Source organism: Orycteropus afer, unplaced genomic scaffold, assembly GCF_000298275.1.
Source record: "Orycteropus afer afer isolate SDZICR_OR568_19922 unplaced genomic scaffold, OryAfe1.0 scaffold00007, whole genome shotgun sequence".
In the NCBI taxonomy this organism is placed as follows: Eukaryota; Metazoa; Chordata; class Mammalia; order Tubulidentata; family Orycteropodidae; genus Orycteropus; species Orycteropus afer.
The window spans coordinates 14,834,137-14,849,344 of NW_006921594.1; the positions used below are offsets into that span (position 1 = coordinate 14,834,137).

Below are 15,208 nucleotides of genomic sequence, written 5' to 3' on the forward strand. Positions count from 1 at the left end.
TATCTTCTGTGTCTGTGTTAATTGGTTTCCCTTTTCTTTGTTGAAGAGGGTCTGTGCAATCCTTCTGCCTAGTCCGCCATCTTGCCCCGCCTCCTGAACATAACTTTTTATATGCAGGTAGTAATGAAACACAGTCCTTTGCCCTCGAGTTATTAGGTGCCATAGAGTCGACCCATGTGACACCGTAGAACTGCCCCATGGGCTTTTCTTGATTTTAATCTTTACAGGAACAGATTGCCAAGTCTTTCTTAATGTGGTTCCGACCACCAGCCGTTCATTTAGCAGCTGAGTGCTGAACTGCCGCCTGGGCTGCTTTTGCCCTCCAGTGGTTGAGAGAAAAACAATCCTAGTGGCCTTACCTGTGCTCCTGCCACAGGTCCTTTATACATGTGTCACTCCTGCCTGTGGCTCCCCTCACTCCTGCCTGTGGCTCCCCTCACACACCATTTCGTGTCTTGTTCTGCATTCAGGGCTTTGCTCAAAAGTCACCCACCTCCTTACAGTCGTCACTAAAGGGCACTCTCTTACTATCAACCCCTTTACTTTGCTTTCTTTTCTTTGTAACTCTCATGCCTGCATGTTCTGAGATTTTTTTCTTTTTCTATATATATCTCAAATATGTTAGCATCATGAGGGCAGAAAATGGCCCCTTCTTCCCCAGTGCCTGGAACAGTGCCTGACACATAGAAGGTGCTCAGTAAATACACGTGGAATGAACGAATCTAATAGAGAAAACATTTCCCGCATCAAATGAAGTATATGCATTTTGTGAGATTTTAACAACTGAAAACATCACTAACAGCTTGCAAGGGTTGGGGGAGTAGATACATGCATTTTAAAAATGGAATTTGCGGAGGCTTTTGAATGATAGGGTTAGGACTAACGGCTTTCACTTAGATGTTCATTTTGGAGGAAATAGTTTTAAAGGACTGTCATCAATGTTGTATTCAGATTTTGAAAATGTAAGCTTTGTTTTTGTTTTGGGTGTAGAGGAAGCTTGTTGGACAATCTAATATCTTAATGGATAAGATGTTAAACTACTGCTGAAATTGTAATATTCACATTTCGAGTGCAGAGGACACGAAGCACGTTTATTTTAGCATTCCTTCCCAATAATAGTGTAGGACTTTTAAGTTTATGGCAATGTGTTAGTGAAGTTTGTTCCCTTCCCAGTAGTAAAATCAGACTACAGGTCCATATAGATCTTAATTGATAACTGAGATATGATCATGGATAGTGTATATGTGCAGCATAATATTACTTCAAAAATTTTTTCTTCAGTAAGACAGAAAAGCATTCATAAAGCTGGTCTCCCCCTCTTTTTTAAGCTAATCACTTTTTTTAAAAAAAACTCTTTAATTGTAATTATACATGGTGATACTGCCTTGGCAACCCAGTGAGGGGTCACTGTGAGTCAGGTCCGACTCGATGGCACATAACAACAACAACAATTTTTGAGTGTACAATTTATTGATGTAAATCACAATGTTGTATGACCATCATTACTGTATATTTCCAGATATTTTTTGTCATCCTAAACAGAAACTCTGTGTCCATTATATAGTAACTGCCCTTTATCCCCCTTCGCAAAACCCCTGACCTCTATTCTACTTTCTGTCCCTGAATTTGGCTATTCTGTTGTTGTTATGTGCTGTCGAGTCAAACCCGACTCATAGCGACCCCTCCTTGGGTTTCCGAGGCAGTATCACTACGGAAGTAGGATTGCCCAACCTTGCTTCCGAGGAGTGGCTGGTGGGTTTGAACCGCCAGCCATCTGGTTTGCAGGCAAGTGTCTTAGCCACTATGCTACCAGAGCTCCCTTGGCTATTCTAGGTACCTCATATAAATAGAATCTGATACTGTTGTCCTTTTGTGTCTGGCTATTTCACTTAGCATAATGTCTTCAGGGTTCAACCACCTTACTACGTTTATCAGAACTTTGCTCCTTACTATGGCTGTATAGTATTCCTTTGAGGAGCTCTGGTAGCATAGTGCCTAAGGCACTTGACTGCCAACCAGAAGGCTGGCGATTCAAACCCACCAGCCACTCCTTGGAAGGAAGATAGGGCAATCTACTTCCATAGTGATACTGCCTCGGAAACCCAGGGAGGGGTCGCTGTGAGTCAGGTCTGACTCGATGGCAAATAACAACAACAAGTATTCCGTTGTATGTGTATGCACATTTTGTTTATCCATTCACCTGTTGATGGACACTTGGGTTGTTTCTACTTTTTGGGTATTGTCAGTAGTACTGCTGTGAATATTGATGTACAAGTATTTGTTTGAGTCCCTGCTTCAATCCTTTTGAATATTACCTATGAGTGGAATTGCTGGGTCATAAAGTAATTCTCTTTTTCACTTTTTTGAGGAACCACCACACTGTTTCCCACAGCAGCTGCACCATTTTACGTTCCTACCAGCAGTGGATAAGGGTTCCAGTTTCTCCATATCCTCATCAACATTATTATTTTACATTTTTTGATGATAGTAAGACTACTGGGAGTAATTTGAGTTCTGCCTCTCCTGATGCAGAAGTTTGCACAGCTGTTCTAGTAAGTGTACTTTTTTAGCTTTTAGGCCCAAAGGAAAGAATTTAGCAAAATACATAAGTGACCTGTAATCATTGGTGTTATACATACTTTGATAATGTGTGTACTATAGAATCACCTAAAAGAAATGAAAAGTGTGATTTCATTTGAAACACAAATGTGAGATCACTTAATGATCTTGTCTTTGCAATTAAATATATCAAGAAAAAGTGATCAGACATGTGTTCACCAATATCAGGAAAACTGCCAACCTGAAGGCCTGTTTATTTGATGCAATTAGGAACACATGTCTTTGAGGGTCTCTTAAAATTAAGTTAAATGGAAAAAAAATCAATTAAATGGTATTTGAAAGAGAAAGCCATGTTTAATCATTTGCCCAGAGGACAGAATGAACATAAGAAGGCTTTTTTCTTTTTTCTTAACTCACTGCCATTGAGTTGTTTCCGATTCATAGTGACCCCCATTTGGGTTTCCAAGGCTGTAAGTCTTTACAAAAGTAGATCACCCTGTCTTCCTTCCACAGAGCAGTGGGTGGGTTTGAACTGGTGACCTTCAGGTTACCAGTCAAGTGCCTTATCACTATGCCACCAGAGCACCTTTTAAGTTGTCTAAACCCAAACAAAACCAAACCCACTGCCACCGAGTTGAATCCGACTCATAGTGACCCCTCCTTGGGTTTCCAAGGCAGCATCACCACGGAAGTAGATTGCCCAACCTTTCTTCTGAGGAGTAGCTGGTGGGTTTGAACCACCAGCCTTCTGGTTAGCAGTCAGATGCCTTAGCACTATGCTACCAGAGCTCCCTTAACTTGTCTGTTGTTGTTATGTGCCATCGAGTCGGACCCGTTTCATAGCGACCCCTCCTTGGGTTTCCAAGGCAGTCTCACTACAGAAGTAGATTGCCCCATCTTTCTTCCAAGGAGTGGCTGGTGTGTTCGAACTGCCAGCCTTCTGGTTAGCAGTCAAGTGCGTTAGGCACTATGCTACCAGAGCTTGTCTAGGCTCAGCAAAACACTTCTGCTGTGTAAACTAGCCTTAAAAGCCACACCCATTGCCATTGAGTCAGTTCCGACTACTATGTTGTTGTTGTTATGTGCTGTCGAGTCAAACCCAACTCATAGCGACCCCTCCTTGGGTTTCCGAGGCAGTATCATTACGGAAGTAGGATTGCCCAACCTTCCTTCCGAGGAGTGGCTGGTGGGTTTGAACCGCCAGCCTTCTGGTTAGCAGTCAAGTGTCTTAGCCAAGGGAGCTCTGGTAGCATAGTGGCTAAGACGCCTGCTAACCAGACGGCTGGCGGTCCGACTACTATAGGAGAGTAAAACTGCCCCCATAGGATTTCCAATGCTGTTAATTTTACGGAAGGAGGCTGCCACATCTTTCTCCCACTGAGTGGCTGGTGGGTTCAACTCACTGACTTTCGGTTAGCAGCTGAGCACTCTGTACTGAGTCATCTTTTTTGTTTTTGGTTTTACAGAGAAGGAAACTGAGGCTTAGAGAGGTGAGCAACCCACTTGGTGGCAAAACCTAGATCAAGCTTCAGGTTGTACCCCATAAATTTACATTCACCAAATAAGAGTTGAAAATTGTGGTGACACTTCAAATCCCTGATCTAATAATCCAGGCATGTGAGGCATATCAAACGCTATCCTAAACCTACTAGACTGTCATTGATACATTTACTGATACAGATGTAAGGGAGAACAAGGAGTTGAGATGGCACGTATATTCAGGCTTCGTGAATTAATTAGTTGTTGGTAAAATTCTTTGGGGTAAGAGATATAGTTTACAAGAAGTATGTTTGTGGTAGGCAATGATGAGTTTGATTTAAGGCATGTTGCTTTAAGCATGTTGAGTCTGCCTGTTTAACTGTGTAACCTTGAGTGAGATAATTTAATCTCTGTGCCTTATTTTTTTTCACTCCTAAAATGGGTGTAAAAATAACGCTTAAGTCATAGGATTTGGAGGAGAGGGGGATGGAAGCCTCAATGAGTTGTGGCTAGATACACTGTGATTGTTTAGTGGTTGATTGCTGTTTGGGACCTCTGAGTAAACTGGAAGTTGGCTAGGGAGGAGTCTGGGCTGGATACTTCCAAAGAAAGATCCACAGCTTTATGTCTTTTACATCTCTTTTCTAAAAGGCCCCTGGGAGTGTGATGGTTAAGGAGTCATTTGCTAACTTAAAGGTTGGGGGTTCAAACCCACTAGCAACTCCATAGGAGGAAGGACCTCGTGATTTGCTCCTGTGAAGATTACAGCCTAGGAAACCCTGTGGGGCAGTTCTACTCTGTCCTGGGTCCTGTGAGTCAGAATTGACTTAGCACACAAATCAGAATAGCTTATCTCTTTTTAATCTGTAGTTTCCTCTTCCTCTTTTTTCCCTTGTAATTAATTGTTTAAGAAACTCTGTTTTTCATGTTTGCAGTTTCCCACATTTAGGATTTTGCAGATTGCCTCCCCATATTGTTGTTTAACATCATCTGCTGTCCCTTGTATGCCCTGGAAATGGTTGTTAGATATTGATAGTGCCTCAACCAATAAGAATACTTTGTAAGTAACAATGTGTGACTTCAGGGTACAAACCAGTGGGTTGTCTCTTTTTTGTAATGTTGGTGGCCACTGATGATCATTACCCAGAGCCATTATTTCATTAGCAATTTGCTACTTAGTGTATTGTTGATCTCTATAGATGGGGAGCAGTTACAACATGTTTCAAGAATTCTACGAAGTATTGATGCCTGTTACACCACTCTGGATTCCCTGACATGCCCAAAAGATTTACTATCCTCAGAGAATTTAGAGTCTTGAAGGAAGAAAAGAGAGAAGACAGCTGCTGAGCATGTATTCAGTTCCTACATGGCTAGCCCAGAAATTCAAGCTGGGTTCAGAAGAGGGCATGTTGTTAGGTGCTGTTGAGTCGGCTTTGACTCATAGCAACCCTGTATACAGCAGAAGGAAACACTGCCTGGTCCCGCATCAGCCTCACAATCCTTTCTATACCTGAGCCTATTGTTGCAGCCACTGAAAATCCATCTCGTTGAGGGCCTTCCCCTTTTTTGCTGACCCTCCACTTTACCATTTCTTCTCCAGGAAATGGTCCCTTTTGACAACATGACCAAAGTAGGTGAGACCAAGTCTGGCCATTCTCGCTTCCAAGGAGCATTGCAGCTGCACTTTTTCCAGGACAGGGCACAGAACAAGGGATATCATTGCTTATGTCAGATCTTGGCTGAAAGCAGAGAATACCAGAAAGATGTTTATTTGTGTTTTATTGACTATGCAAAGGCATTGGAATGTCTGGATCATAACAAATTATGGATAACACTTCGAAGAATGGGAATGCTGTAACACTTAATGTGCTTATGAAGAACCTGTATGTACATAGACTTAGAGGCAGTCATTTGAACAGAATAGGGGTATACTGCATGGTTTAAAATCGAGAAGTGTGTGTATCCTTCCACCATGCTAATTTATCTGTACGATGAGCAAATAATCCAAGAAGCTGGATTCTCTGAAGAAGAATGCAGCATCAGGATTGGACGAAGACTTATTAACAACCTGTGATAACGCAGATGACGCAACCTTCTTTGCTGAAAGTGAAGATGACTTGAAGCACTTGTTGATGAAGATCAAAGACTTGAATCCTTCAATGTGGATTACACCTCAACATAAAGAAAATAAAAATCCTCAGAACTGGACCAATAAGCCAACACCATGATAAATGGAGAAAAGATTGAAGTTGTCAAAGATTACATTTTACTTGGATCCGTAATCAATGCTCATGGAAGCACCAGACAAGAAATCAGGTGGCGTATTGCACTGGGCAAATCAGCTACAAAAGACCTCTTTAAAGTGTTAAAATACAAAGTCATGGTATTTTCAATAACTTCATGTGCATATGAAAACTGGACTATGAATTAGGAAGACTGCAGAAAAATTTGCTTGCATTTGTACTGTAGTATTGGTGAAGAATACTGAAAATATTGTGGACTGCCTGAAAAATGAACAAGTCTGTCTCAGAAGAAGTACAGCTGGAATGCTCCTTGGAAGGGAGAATGGCCAGACTTCACCTCAGGTTCTTTGGTCATGACAGAAGGGACCATTACCTGGAGAAGGATATCATGCTTGGTAAAGTAGAGGGTCAGTTGAAAAGGGGAAGTGCTTTGGTGAGGTGAATTGACACAGTGCTTGCAATGACGGGCTCAAGCATAGCAAAGATTGTGAAGGATGGTGCAGGACTGGGCAGTGTGTCTTCTGTTGTCCATAGGATCGCTGTGTGTCAGAGCTGACTCAATGGTACCTAATAAAATCGTGGTGCCTCAGTCCGGTCTGCAGTTGATTGTGGCAGTAGCACAAGGTGAGGCAGCATTTCTTTCCGTTGTGTGTAGGGTTGCTGTGAGTTGGGGGCTGACTTGACAGCAGCCAAAAACAACAACAATAATGGCTAACTATTCTGTGTCCATCATCTCTTTTAATCTTTAATATTCATAACAATCCTGTGACACAAAGTATCGTTCCCCATTTTACAGCTGAAGAACAGGGGCTTGGAGAAGTTACATAATTTACTTGGGATGCTTAGTCAGCTAGAAACCGGTGGGGTTAAAGTACTGTATTCAGGTGCCTGGAAGGATGGTGCAGACAAAGACAAGGAAAATAGGAAGACAGGGAGTAGATAGGAAAACACAGGAGACAAGGATGCGTGACCTTATACTAGTTGTCAGGACAAGTGAAACCAGGATGGTCTGAGATGGGTGTGCAGGACCTCCCATCAGAGAGGGAACACACATGGTCGGAATGTGTGCCTGTTGGGGGTGGCCCGAGGTGTTTGAGGTGCAGGACAGGACGGTAAATGGTGCTGTCTGATGGACAGGGCTGAAAGCAGAAAGAGGAGCAGGTATTTTTGAAGAGTAGATGCCTGGTGTTTCCACCAACACTTAGAACCACCAGCTTGTTGAGAAGGAAGCCTGATGTATTCTCTGCATAAGGGGAAGGAGGTGGAAGTTCTGACCATAAAGCCCTGAGCCAAACTGAGACTGTGGCTGTTATAGGCCATACTTTGTTCCCTCCTGAGAGTTCAGGCCTCTGGCAGGTTATCAAGATCTCCTGGTAGATCATGTCATGCCAGCTGGGGCCCCTGCATTGTCGCTGGGGAGCCATTGTGGGGTTTTGGCCACTGTGGGGATTATGTGTGACACAATGTGATGTGAGGATTTCCACTTGGATGTCCCCCAGGTATCAAGGGGCTTACTTACCACAAGACAATTCCTCCTCTCCCATCACCTGCTCCTCTGTCTGTGGTCCCCATATCACAGGACTCTCTTCCCAGGTCCCCAGGGCAGAAAACCCAAGTCATCTTAGAGATTTCCCTTTTTTGTCCCACAGTTGTCACTGAATCCTGTCCCTACCATTGTCTAAATGTTTCTTGAACCTACCCTCATTTCTGGCTGTCTTGCCTCAGCCTTAGATCTGGCTGCCTTGATTTGTTGCCTGGATTACCAAATCCATAACCAAACCTCTTGCTGTCTATTCTGACTCATAGCGACTCTGTGGGACAGAGTACAACTGCATCATAGGGGTTCTAAGGCAGTAGTCTTTATGGAAGCAAACTGCCACGTGTTTCTGCTGTGGAGCACCTGATGGGTTTGAACCACTGACCTTTCAGTTAGCTGAGCGTTTAACCACTGTACCACAGGGCTCCTTGCTTAAATTACAACTACCTAATTACCTGGTCTTCTAGACAAACTTCTGTTTATCTTCAGGAGATGCCAGGAAATCTTTCTAACTCACACATCTGACTAGACCTTGAAATTCTTGGGTGGTGGTTTTGTTTTCTGAATGAATTCCCTCCGTTTAGCCTGTTGTGGCTTCTGCTCACCCAAGGTTTGAGGAGCCCCCTGTAGCTCTTCAGTGCTCCATGCCCTCCACCCTGAACACTCCTCCCCAGTTCTACAATGTTACTGCTCCTTGCTTCTCAAAACTTGGTTCCATTCTAGTCTTTCATTGTACCTTCTCTGACACCCTCACCCTCTGTCTGCCCTGTGTAGTACCTTTCTTTGTGTTCCATAGACCCTAGGCCTCTGGAAGCTGGTCTTCTGTCTCACTCACTTGTATGCAGGCCCTGTGAGGGCAGATTTGTCTACAGAAAATGAGAGTAAAATGGCATTTTTGTCCCGTGTATGACATGTAAACTAATAGTTAGAGAGTTTCAGTCAGAAACAACACTTCATAAGGGACACATAGTCTTAATTTCTAAACTAGCATTCTTTTTGCTATGCCTTGTCTAAAACAGAATAAATATTTTATTTGAATTAGAGATCTTTTTATATTAACTAGCTGTGGTCTGCTTTTATTTCTTAATTTCTTCCATTTCCTTTTTATTTGTTTGTTTTTCAAAAGAAATTGTTTTTAGTGAACTTTCCTGTATGTTATCTCACTCTTTTTTTTTTTTTTTGGTAGCCATTACGGTTCTTCTTTCCTGTTTTCTTTTCGGATAGATTTGTCTCTTTTTTTAAACTTTTTATTGTGATTTCAGTGAAACTTCACAGAGCTGATTGGTTTTTTTGTACAATTCATACACTTTTTGTGACATTGACTTTTTGTGTGTCATTGATTGCAGTCCCCACAGTGCAGCAGCAGTCTTGCCACTTCTCTGTGTTTACTGTTTCTATTCGCCCTTTCCTGCTCCTTTCTGTCTTCTGAGCTTTATCCCTGAGCAATGCTACCCTTTTGATCTCTTCTGGTTGATTCTTCTAATGAGTTCACATCTTCTTGGTATTCTCCTTCACCTTACAGGCCTGCTGTTTGGCTGAGATTTGAACCTCAGGAGTGAGTTCAGTACCAGGCTAGGAGGGTGTCTAAGGCCCATAGTCTCAGGGGTTCTACCACTCCCTCTCAGATCAGTGAGCCTGATCTTTTTTTTTTAAAGTTTTGTTCCACATTCTCCCACTCTATCCAGGACTACCTATTATGATCCTTTTGAGAGCAATCATCAGTGGTAGCTGGGTACCATCTAGTTCTTTTGGTCTCAGGTTTTGTGTTTGTTTGTTTGTTTTAATGGAAGACATCTCAACAGAATAATTTGGTTCATATTTTTTACTGTCATAATCTGTTTTCCACATTTGATTAGGGGTACTGTTTTTCAAGTAGATTTATGCTCCCTGTGTGTTTTTGTCTTTACTTTCTTTGTCCATTCTTGATTTTTACAGTGAAGCAAAATCCAATATGGATTACTGAAATTTAGTCCATCGTTTTTTAATCCATTACAACTGAACCAATAAGCAGCATCACGGTAAACGGAGAAAAGATTGGGGTTGTCAGGGATTTCATATTGCTTGGATCCACAATCAACACCAATGGAAGCAGTGTCAGGAAATCAGATGACATACTGCACTGGGCAAATCTGCTGCAAAAGACCTCTTTAAAATGATGAAGATCAAAGGTGTGTTTGAAGACTGAGGTGCTCCTAACCCAAGCCAGGGTATTTTCAGTCACTTCATATGCATGTGGAAGCTGGACAATGAATAAGGCAGGCCGAAGAAGAGCTTATGCTTTTGAGTTGTGGTGTTGGCGAAGAATAATGAAAGTACCATGGACTGCCAGAAGAACTAACAAATCTGTCCTGAGGGAAGTGCAGCCAGAATGCTCTTTGGAAGTGAGATTGGACAGACTTCGTCTCACCTACTTCGGTCATGTTGTCAGAAGGGACCATTCCCTGGAGAAGGATGTCTTGCTTGGTAAGGTGGAGGGTCAATGAAAAAGGGGAAGACCCTCAAGGAGATGGATTGACGCAGTGGCCGCAGTGATGGACTCAAGTATAGCAGGGATTGTGAGGCTGGCACAGGACCAGGCAGTGTTTTGTTCTGTTGTACATGGGGGTGCTATGAGTTGGAGCCGACTTGACAGCACCTAACAACAGGAACAGAGTCCATCATTATTATTTTTCTGTAGATGCTTCTGTAGGTAAGTCTCTTATTAACCCAACCCTTGAGGAACTAGGATATTAATTTTCTTTATGGATATGTTTAATAAGATTATTAGTAAATTAAGTTTAATGTCTCCCTAAACAACATAGGAAAAACATTTGTCCTTTTTTCACCAAGAGCATCAAATAAAACTCAAGGTCTTGGGTGCAGCATGTTTATTCTGACCACCTTCTATGTAGGCCTCTTTCAAGCTGCTCTGTGCTGAAATATGTATGTCTTTTTAGATACTGCTTTTTTGTAATTTTCCAAATGGATGATACATGTAGATGAAAAAAAGTGAATGAGAAAAAATGGCTTTCAGTGAAAACATCACATCTCTCACTGTTGTCCCCAGCCACCTAGTTTCCCTACAAGGATGTAACACCTTTCTAGTTTCTTTTTCATGTTGTTTCTGCACATTCTTTTTTTTTTTTTAGGATTTGGGTGAAGATTTACAGAGTAAATTCACTTTTCATACAGCAGTTCACATACACTTTGTCTCATGTCATTGACCAAAATTTACAATGCAGCAGCTCCCCTCCCACTTCCTCCCCATAGTTACCTCCTCCCAGTGTCCATCCCTTCATACTCTTCGAGAGGCCCATTGTCTGCCAACCCTGTATATGATCTTGGATACACTCTCCATTTAGACATACATAATTGTTTAGCTTGTTCACCCATCTATCCGTCCCTATACCCATGTTTGCTTTCATTGACAACTCAGTATTGTATTTACAAAGGGGTTCATATTTGCTGTTTGTACTGCCCATGTAACTCTCTCTGTCTTTCTCATCCTCAATGCTGCCATGTTGGTCACTCACATTTGGTACATTGCCCTTCTCTTCACCCAAATCAATATTTATCTCTATCTATCTAACAGCATTCCCTCCCCTTCCCTCCCACCCCTGGTACCCAACAAAGAAAATGTCCTCCAATATATAAACCTTTCCTTAACTTTCACAATAACGAACTAATACAATATTTGTCCTTTTGTGACTGACTTATTTCGCTCAGCATAATGTCCTCCAAGTTCATCCACGTTATGCGGTGTTTTGCAGATTCTACATTATTCTTTAGCGTTGCATAGTATTCCATTGTGTGAATGTACCAAAGTTTGGTTATCCATTCCTCTGTTTCTGCACATTCTTCAGTGTATGTATCCGGACTGTATTGCTGTTCTTAATTTTTGCTAATATGAAAGCTCTGTGGTGAATATTCTTACAGCTAAAACTTTGCATACCTATTTTCTTAAGATCCTTAAAAATTGTGGGTCAAAGGGCATATTTATTTAACATTTTTAATGTACACTGTCAAATTCCATGTAGATGTATTATCCAGTTTTCTATCTTATCAAAACTATATGCCAGTGTCAGGAGCAATTACTTTAATAAATGATTTTCAAGGCTCTATAAAGAAACACTTGGCTGTTAATCAGCAGGTCAGCAGTTCAAACCCACCAGTTCTGTAGAAGAAAGATGGGGCAGTCTGTTTCTGTAAAGATTTACAGCCTTGGAAACCCTGTGGAGCAGTTCTGCACTGTCCTATGTTGTTGTTGTTATGTGCTGTCAAGTCAGACCCGACTCATAGCGACCCCTCCTTGGGTTTCCGAGGCAGTATCACTATGGAAGTAAATTGCCCCATCTGCCTTCCGAGGAGTGGCTGGTGGGTTTGAACCATCAGCCTCCTGGTTAGCAGTCAAGTGCTTTAAGCACTATGCTACCAGAGCTCCTTTGTTACTTGAAGTCAACTTCTTAATAGGTGATTGTTATTTTCTGCTCTCTTTTTCTTCCTTCCTAAAAGATTATCTTAAATGTTTTCTTGGAGCCTTAAAGATGGAGACCACAGGAATGACTGGTGTGTCATTGAAACGTGGGTCCCTTGCCGTGGAAGATAATGACAGTCTGGCTCCAGGGGAGGAGGTGAAAAGACAGAAGGTCTCAGAATGCTGTCTGAGCAAAAGTCAGGATAACCTGGAGAGAGATTGTCTACCCAGCAGTGAGAACGTGCCTGTGGTGCCTGAAGCCGTAAGCGCCGGGGAAGGTAAGAACAATTCTAACGCTCAGCTGGAAGATGAAGAAGAAGAGGAAGAAGATGGCCTTTCAGAAGAAGGTGAGGAGGAGGAGGAAGTGGAGAGTTTTGCAGACATGATGAAGCACGGACTCACTGAACTTGATGTAGGCATCACCAAGTTTGTCAGTTCCCATAAAGGATTCTCAGGAATCTTAAAAGAAAGGTATGTTTACGTATAAAATTATACAAATTCTTTTCTTTAGAAATCAGCCGTGTATTCTTCCATTCAGCTTTCAGTCCCCAAGGATTATTCACACCGATGATCTGAAAGGAATGAGACAAAGAAGAGCTGACTGAAAGAGTGAACAGTCTTGAATTTTTTAATATCTTCAATGCAAATTATGGTCAGTTCTTATCAAGATGATCCTTTCCAAAAATGTTTGAATAATAATAATAATAATTGCCAAATGTCATGCCTTATTTATATGAAAATGGGTTCTGTTTGTTTCTTTTAAAATAGTTTATTTTCAATGGTTTCCAGTTTTCTCCCAAATTAGTCTTATAATCTTCAACTCATGCACCTGAATGTGCTACATCATCCTGTAGAAAGGTGATTGTCTTTGGAACCAGATGAACCTGTGTGTGAATCCCACTTTAGGCACTTCAGTTATTTAGTTAAATATACTTATTTTCAATTCCTTGAGTCTTGGTTCCTTCATCCAAAAATTGGATCATAACACTACCTTGGGGTGTTTGAGAACATTTTGAAAGATGTGTGTAAAGTATTTAGCTTAAAGTTAAGCTTTAGCAAAATTCATGCTAAACTTGGGATTTCTGAATTGCTACATTCTGATTTAATTAACCATTTACTGTATTTTTTTTATTTACAATAGTATGGACTGTCTGTATCATCATTTAAAAAAAAAAAAAAAACCTCACTGCTGCCGAGTCAGTTCCAACTCACAGTGACCCCTTTTTTGGTTTCCAAGACTGTATGTCTACGGAAGTAGATTGCCCAGTCTTCCTGGAATAACGTTAATAAGCTTTTGTTTATGCATTGCTCAGAAAGAATACCCTGGAAGCTCAGAGGGCCTTAACCAGAAATTACTTTGCATAGAACTTTTTTTTTTTTTTTTAAGTTCCTTTTAGCACAACAGTAAGGCTTATAGGTGATGAACTTTATCCTAAAATTAATAGGAAACAAAATGTTAATTCTCTAATGGTTTGTATTTTATTTTCATCAGATACTCTGACTTCGTTGTTCACGAAATAGGAAAAGATGGACGCATCAGCCATTTGGATGACTTGTCTGTTCCAGTGGATGAGGAGGTAGAAGTTGTTCTAACAGAAATCACCTTCCGTACAGAGATGACATTTCCTAGTGATCACAGAAATAGAGAGCTTTTAACAGTCTTAGATTCTGTGTTTGACTCACTGGGGGTTCTCGTGGTTGTTTTATAGGATCCCTCAGAAGATGTTTTTACGGTTTTGACAGCTGAGGAAAAGCAGCGTTTGGAAGAGCTCCAGCTTTTTAAAAATAAGGAAACCAGTGTCGCCATTGAGGTAAATAGTGCAAAAATATATGAAAGAGTTTTTTAGGGTTTTGATTATTTTTTTGGGGTGGATGCTAGTAAGTATTTTTAAAAAAACAAAAAAACCTAAAATGACTAACAAAAGGATGACCAAATCCCTATTTGGTCTAAAAGGGATGTCAGCATTCAGATACACTACGGCTAGAAAAGTTATATTTTTGTTTTAAAAAGTTTTAAATGACCTCAAATCAACAAAGACATCTGTTGTTTGGAGCCATATAGTGTCTACTGCAACGGGACTGGCACTGCCTGACAATCAGATGCTTGTCATCTCACTGAGGGGCTCTGGGAGAGGGAGGAATTGGAGAAGTGAGGAAAGGGAACATGTCTTTGTTCAACCTGTGAGTACACTTGTGATATTCAAGAAAAGTAGAGCTCAGCTAGGAAATAGAATAGTAAGTACCTTTTTAAAAAGCTTTTTGTCAAGGAAGTTTTCTTCTAGATTAATGCTGTCCAGTGGAATTATAATGCAAGGCATGTATATAATTTCAAATTGTCTAGTAGTCACATTAAGAGAAAAATAAACAGATGGAATTTATTTTAATGATATATTTTATTTACCTTAATACACCTAAAATACCGTAATTTCAGTGTGTAATCAGTATTAAAAATTAGCCCTGAGATATTTCACATTCTTTTTTTCCTACTAGATCTTTGAAATCCAATGTCGTTTTATACAGGAGTGCATCTGAGTTCAGACCAACCACATTTCACATGCTCAGTAGCCCCGTGTGGCTAATAGCTGCTGTGTTGCATGAGAGCTGCTCTAGGTGGCGTCTGTAGCAAAGTAAATGTGTTTACAAGAGTGTGAGAACCTTGTAGCATAAAGTTTTTAGAATTTTAATTTCATTTTTTATAATACTTTAAAGAGATACTTGATTTTGGTTTGTCTGAAATTCGCCTTTCCATCACTTCTAGTTAATAAAAAAAATTTACTGTAACTTTTCAGAATTCATTATTTGCCTCCAAATCTCTTTCTGCCTCCTGGTAAAATTTCCCAAAGTAGGTGATATTGCAACTTTAAATTCATTGCCAACTGGTTGATTCTGACTCATGGCACCCAGTGGGACAGAGAAAACTGCCACATAGGGTTTCCA

The 15,208-nt window shown here is 41.0% G+C and overlaps 1 protein-coding gene across 1 annotated transcript in view; it reads left to right on the top strand.

Annotated features, from left to right (window-relative positions):
* PUS7 (pseudouridine synthase 7) overlaps positions 1-15,208 on the top strand; it is a 74,623-nt gene that overhangs the window by 14,728 nt on the left and 44,687 nt on the right. The window contains exons 2-4 of the mRNA XM_007944495.2: positions 12,310-12,742; positions 13,764-13,848; positions 13,981-14,082. Of these exons, the coding sequence (XP_007942686.1) occupies positions 12,342-12,742; positions 13,764-13,848; positions 13,981-14,082 (588 nt within the window). The 5' untranslated portion in view covers positions 12,310-12,341. The remainder of the gene's footprint in view (positions 1-12,309; positions 12,743-13,763; positions 13,849-13,980; positions 14,083-15,208) is intronic.